The sequence below is a fragment of the Arachis ipaensis genome, chromosome B8 (assembly GCF_059453495.1).
Source record: "Arachis ipaensis isolate K30076 ecotype BB chromosome B8, ASM5945349v1, whole genome shotgun sequence".
NCBI lineage: Eukaryota > Viridiplantae > Streptophyta > Magnoliopsida > Fabales > Fabaceae > Arachis > Arachis ipaensis.
In genome coordinates, this window is record NC_142443.1 from 18992140 (window position 1) to 18998547 (window position 6408).

At 29.4% G+C, this 6408-nt stretch overlaps 1 protein-coding gene across 1 annotated transcript; it reads right to left on the bottom strand.

Moving 5' to 3' along the window:
* Window positions 1-471: 471 nt before the first annotated feature.
* LOC107614032 (putative NAD(P)H dehydrogenase (quinone) FQR1-like 1) lies at window positions 472-5045 on the bottom strand. The gene is made up of 4 exons (XM_088497314.1): window positions 4901-5045; window positions 1405-1498; window positions 1043-1305; window positions 472-965 (listed from the first exon to the last, which is right to left on the bottom strand). The coding sequence occupies exons 1-4, from the start codon at window positions 4921-4923 to the stop codon at window positions 728-730; spliced, it is 618 nt and encodes a 205-aa protein (XP_088353440.1). The 5' UTR covers window positions 4924-5045; the 3' UTR covers window positions 472-727.
* Window positions 5046-6408: the final 1363 nt, after the last annotated feature.

The window sequence follows — 6408 nt, forward strand, 5'->3', positions numbered from 1 at the left end:
TAAAAGAGGTCAAAGGCTCTTGTTAAACCAACTTAATTTACTAATTCGTTTAAACAAATGTTGATAATTCGAATTTCACTTTGAGCAGGCAACACAATCCAAACAGGGCAGTGTGTTTGGTTAATCACCTCAGTTACTATTATCTGATATTGCTAATCCACTCTTATATTGACCTCATTAACCATCTAAACTGCATATGAGTTACCAATTAGTAATGCACTTAAAATAATTACAACGATATCATACGTTGTACATACTAATAAAGCAATTTTTGTTTGCCATATATGCATGAGTTGTTAATTTTCTTTTATAATACTTGCTGTTCCGACAATGCAACAAGTTTGATTCAAATAACTTCCAAGTTCCAACATAGGGTGCTTCAGATAAAACTTCTTGTGAAACCTATATGTGCTTGCTTATTGAAACTGACAGTCATAATGGTAATAAAAGAGGCTAATATGAAAAAAAAAATAACATAACAAACAAACCTTTTCATCACCATCAATAAGTAGCAACAACAATTGCATGCACACTGTGTAACACACATACAAATCACTTTCTTTCGGGTGTGAAAAAAAAAAAAAGAAAATGAAAATTTATATATTACCTGCAAGAACTGAATATATCTCAAGGGTGAAAAATGGGGTAATGGATTTTTCAAGCAATAGTTTAAGTGTAGTTGAATAATTATTATTAATATTATCTATAAGTATTAGGCCAACATATTTTATGCAGCTTGTTCCTTCTTGAGCTTCTTTGTGATGGATGCAAGGTACTTTCCTTGGTGGAATGCTTGGTCCAACTCAAGCTGAGATGGCTGCCTTGAGCCGTCACCGGCATAAGTTCCGGCCCCGTATGGACTTCCACCTTTCACGTTCTCCATCTCAAACATGCCGGCACCAAATGTGTATCCGATCGGAACGAATATCATTCCGTGATGTACAAGCTGAGTGATAGCAGTAAGCCTGAAATGTAATGCAAAAATGTCTTACCATTTAGCAAAAATGTGATAAGAAAGTAAAGAGAGATAAGAGGGTGTTACGCTGTTGTCTCTTGTCCGCCGCCCTGGGAACCGGTGCTATAGAAGATTCCGGCTGGCTTGCCTGCAAGCTGTTGTGTCCTCCATAGACCTCCGGTGGAATCTAGGAAAGCCTTAAATTGAGCAGGCATCATCCCGAATCTAGTAGGGAAGCCAAAGACAAAACCATCAGCCGTGGCGAGTTCGTCGGCGGTGATGATTGGTGCATCGGTCTTTGGTGGTGCACCCATCTTACCAAGCACTTCTTCTGGCAGTGTCTCAGGCACCTGTTAGAAAGGCAAGATGATATTGTTTGCTATTTGCAAATTTGCAATTTTATGTTATGACACAGTGCACAGGGAACTTTGGAACATAAATATACATGCCTGCCATATTTTGACCTCAACGCCTTCTACCGAAGCAGCGCCTTTCTTGATTTCTTGTGCTAGCTTCTCAACATGTCCATACATGGAGTAGTACCTGCCAAACCATACAACAACTAATATTCAATTTAAGCTTCCAGAATCATGTTCAGCAATCCACTTTACTCATAGTGTGATTGCTTATTAGCTAGGAAACATAAACCTTTATGTTCTTAGTAGAATTAGTAGTAAACAATGTGTCCGTTAATAAATTACTGCAGCAAATTTAGGTTCTTATCTCCATAGCATACGTTGCAGATCATACAATCAGAATATTCGACATAAAGTGCACTAAGAGATTAAGAAACAGAAGCCTTAAGCAATAATATCATCGTCGATAACAAAGTTAGGATCACAGGCCAAACCATCAAACTAGTTTGTCATATTTTGTCATGCCAAAGCCTCTGTTACAAGTTTGCTGGATCAACTAAATTCTGATCCACATTCAACTATGAAAACATCATAAAACATCATACAAGATACAAAATCAATACCTGCAACTTACAAGAAGTAGAATTAGTTGATTCAAAAATCAAGCATAGCCTTTAAAGTTACCTTTTCTAACCAAAGATATACTTCAGGACACTTTTCTATTAAATCTATTCTAAATAAAGTGCCATTTTTTTCTAATTGGCATGAACAAACAAATATTATGAATGAAAAAGACACTTTTTTCACTGATATATATATATACAACTGGTTCAATATAGGTCTTGGTATCCACCAAGTTTTTTTTGACTTTTAGCATTCGTCTACAGAGTCAATTTGTAACTTTTCATACTCTTCAACTTTTATCTTATGATATCGAAAGATTCAAGTTCGTTACAGCTTTAAGATATGGTTGAAAATTTAAATATAATTATTTTTTGTAAAGTTGATAGTTAAAAATCGTTAAGATTTGGCATATTAAAAAATATAAATTTAAGACTTTCACAAGACCACAGGCAGAATAACTGTGGAAACAGAATCATGTGAGATGTGTCAATGTGATAGCTATTGGGTATTATTATAGAATAAAACATGAAACCATCTATGTTTAGGACAAGCTATATATTGGATAATAATAATAATAATAATAATAATAATAATAATAATAATAATAATAATAATAATAATAATAATAATAATAATCAAGATAGTTAAATAGGAATTAAAGAATCAAATCACTAGGTAAAATTTTGAATCGTAAATCGTAATTCGAATGGAATTGTAAAATTCATAAACATAAAGTAATATTATAATATTTATATTATATCGTTGATAAAATAATATTTAAGACACAAAATTTACAAAACCATCGATATTACGATAGTTATATATAGGGCAGTGTTAGGAAAACAATAAAAATTTTGAACAATATGAACAACCACCAATCAAATGAAAATATACTACACTCTAATTTAATACTACTAATTAAATTTATAAAGTCCAAAAATCTAAATAATTACCGAGAAAAGAAAGAGATAGATGAAAGTAAGAGAAAAGAAATTAAAACGTACATCAGAAGCTAAACCAAGAGACACAAGCACGACCTTTTAGTGTTTTATATTTCCTCTTTCTTATTGTTTTATAGTCATTGTTTAGCTAGCACTCTCCTTTCTAATAAATCACACGCATGATTTAAGTGCAATACTTAAAAGTATAATTAGGTATCTTTTAAAAATTGTCTATCATTCAACTTTTAAAAAAGAGAAAAATTAAAAACAAGTATTTAAAATCAAAAGACCGACTAAAAAATAAAAATTTAAAAGACAAATAACATTTTTCATATTTAAAATATTATATTTTTAAAAGTTACTAATAACAGTTTAATTAGATATTTTTTAAAAATTATCTATCATTCAATTTTTAAAAAAAAAAGAAAAATTAAAAAACAAGTATTTAAATAAAAGACTTATTAAAGACTGAAAATTTAAAAAACAAATAATATTTTTCATATTTAAAATATTGTATTTTTAAAAGTTACTAATAATAGTGTAACTAAATATTTTTTAAAAATTGTCCATTATTCAACTTTTAAAAAAAGAGAAAAACTAAAAAACAAGTATTTAAATTAAAAGACAAATTAAAAACTGAAAATTTAAAAGACAAATATTGTGCTTTTGAAAGTTACTAATAAAACGCAAGGTTTGTTGCATAATTGTGGATTTAGATTTTTTAAATTTTGAATTTTACTTTAAAGAATAAAGTATAATTTATCACAATTTATTTGATAGGTGGATCCAAAAAAAATATAAAAAAAATATTTAATAATAAAAAATTTCAAATTTAGAAAATCCAAATTTGATTTCAACATTGATAACATTGTTTGTTTTCACTATTCCTAATAACAATGCAGCATTTATCATTTAAGAGTTGGAATCTTCTTCTTCGCGCTTCAGAGTCTGAGACTCATCTTCTTCTTCGTGTTGAACTGCAGGGTCACTGTGTTGAATTCGCTCTCCTCTATTTTTTTTCTTCTTTTTTGAATTGTAAATTAACACACAATTCACTATTTCTAATTATATTATTGTGCTCGTTCAATACTAAAACCATTCGATTCTTGCGACTGATTCGAATCGCTGGTGTACTGTCTCGTATCTAATTGACTACCATGTTAATAATAATAAGAAGAAGGTGAAGACTTATTAATCAAATAATGTAGTTAATTTTTTAAATTACCTAAAATTTTTTAAATATCAAATTCACAAGACCATGTGAGTTTCTAGCTAATAATAATAATAATAAGTTAATAACCAGAATTTTTCCTAGACATTTGAAAATATGAAATCCTAGTACTCAATAATAAGTTAATAACCAGAGTTTTTCCTCTTTAACGTTCAAAATGAAATCCAACTCAAAGTTCAAATCAGAACAACGAAGTACAAAGAAAAAACAATTTTAAACTGTACTTTGTCATTGGTCAGTATAATTCTAATTCCAATTACTACCAAACAAGACGTATAACTATTCTGAAAAAAATGCAAATGCATCAAGATAAACGAACTTTCAAGCACAATTACCACTCGTATGAGTACATGACACATCCAAGAATCAGAAAAATCCAACAACACGGAAGAGAGAGAGAGAAGAAAAAGAAAAAAGTCAAAAAGTCAAACCAAACAATGCATTAGATCCAATAAGATCACCAATCACCACACTTCCCAGATCTTCAAGATATTCTATAAAAACTAAAAAGCTTCGAATTTAAGGACCCAATGAAGAAGCAAAACAAACGCACTCATCAAACTCTTACCTTGCTAACCACCAATGGCAAAGCACGGGACCATGAAGAAAGAAGGATAGAGAATTATAAAAAAAAAAAAAAAAAAAAGCACTAACGACAAAAGCAGTACAAAAGCAGAGATTAACACACAGCATAAGCAGAGATTAAAAGCCAAACTAAAAATAATATAAAAAACTCATAACTATTACCTTTAAAAAAATAAATAATAATAAAAAAGGTTGTGGAGAAACATACACAACATAAACTTTGACAGCCATTGACGAACTCTTGCAAGGTCGAATAATGTTTCAATGTGTTTCTGGACTCTGTTTCTGTTATGCTTTTTTGTTAGCTAATGAAGTTGACGATTGCAAAATGGTGGGGGAGTGGGGAGAGCATATATATAAATATAAATAAATAATACTATAATAATTTCATAAAATTATTATGAGTGTGTGTACTTTGCACACTTAATTGGTCAGATTAGCTAGCCTAATAATAGTTTTTAATTTAATTAGTGGCTAATTTCATTGTGGGTGCGTGGGGCGAGTGAAACGACAGCGTTGCACCTAAAATGATTAATGATGATAGAGTGGTGTCACGCTCACTATGAAAGCCATCATCATAAGCTTCCTGAACTTAGCATTTGATCTAGAAGACCTCTATTTTCCTAAACTTTTTATTTACCTCATTTTCTATTTGCTGTTATTAACTATGGTGAGTATAATATGCAATATATTTTTTTAAATATTTTTCTAGATGATTATTAAGATACTCTAAATTGGTTTTAGAATATCAAATAAATTATTTTTAATTTTTAAAATTTTAAACAATTTAATCTCTTAAACATATATTTTAAAAATTAAAAATTAAATTATTATTCTTAAAAAATGACAAAGATTAATTAATCTAATATTTAAAAATTCAAAATTAAATTTTCATTTTTTTTTATTAAAAGCTAATTTGTATGGAACAAAAATTTAAAATTGTCAGAGACTAATTAATATATAATATATACCTATATAACTAGTACTAAAATTAAGATAGAGCCAGCATTAGCACTAAAAGTGTATAAATTATTAAATTCAATAAAATTGTATAAATAACTAAATATCTTTCTAGATGATGATATTCTTTCCAACATAATAGCTTGCTATATATTAGTTTTAAGTTAAATTTCATGATTATTAAAAAGACTAAAACACTGCAAAATGAAGATTATTTTAGCTTTTAACAACTGCTTAACGATGTTAAATATACTTCCCATAACAAAATCAAGAGTGTTATTATTATCAGATGTAAAACGTGACGCAGGATCAATTATTCCCATTTAGTGTTAAAATTGTTAATGATGGGAAGTTGGGAACTTTTAATTTAAATTAGTAGGAAAGAAGAGAAAACTAATGAGTTATGACTTATGAGTAGTGATGATGTGGTGGGGTAAGTATGAAAGGATTAGTTGGGGTGATCAGAGCCGTTGAAGTGGTTTGGTTGGTCAAATTTAGACCGTAGCATGCATGAGCTGTGAATGGGACCCACATATGAAGTGTGATTAGTGACAAAATAATTACTAATGGGATTTTGAATTTGTATTTAAGAAATAAAGAAATTGTATTGCAGCAATTGCTGAACAGGGTTTGGTTGATAATGGCCTTTGACTTTTTTTTTTTAAAATGCTTTTGTGTTTTGGTGTCAACAAAAAGGAACTAGATGACATATCATAGGTTGTATGCTGATCAAAGACTGAATTTTAAACTACAAAT

Excerpts from the sequence above, each read along its gene's own strand:
- LOC107614032 (XM_088497314.1), bottom strand. The coding sequence starts at position 4,923 with ATGGCTGTCAAAGTTTATGTTGT. Across the intron at positions 1,499-4,900 it reads GCTGTCAAAGTTTATGTTGT|GTACTACTCCATGTATGGAC; the intron begins GTATGTTTCTCC and ends ATGGTTTGGCAG. Across the intron at positions 966-1,042 it reads GGCGGACAAGAGACAACAGC|GCTTACTGCTATCACTCAGC; the intron begins GTAACACCCTCT and ends ATTACATTTCAG.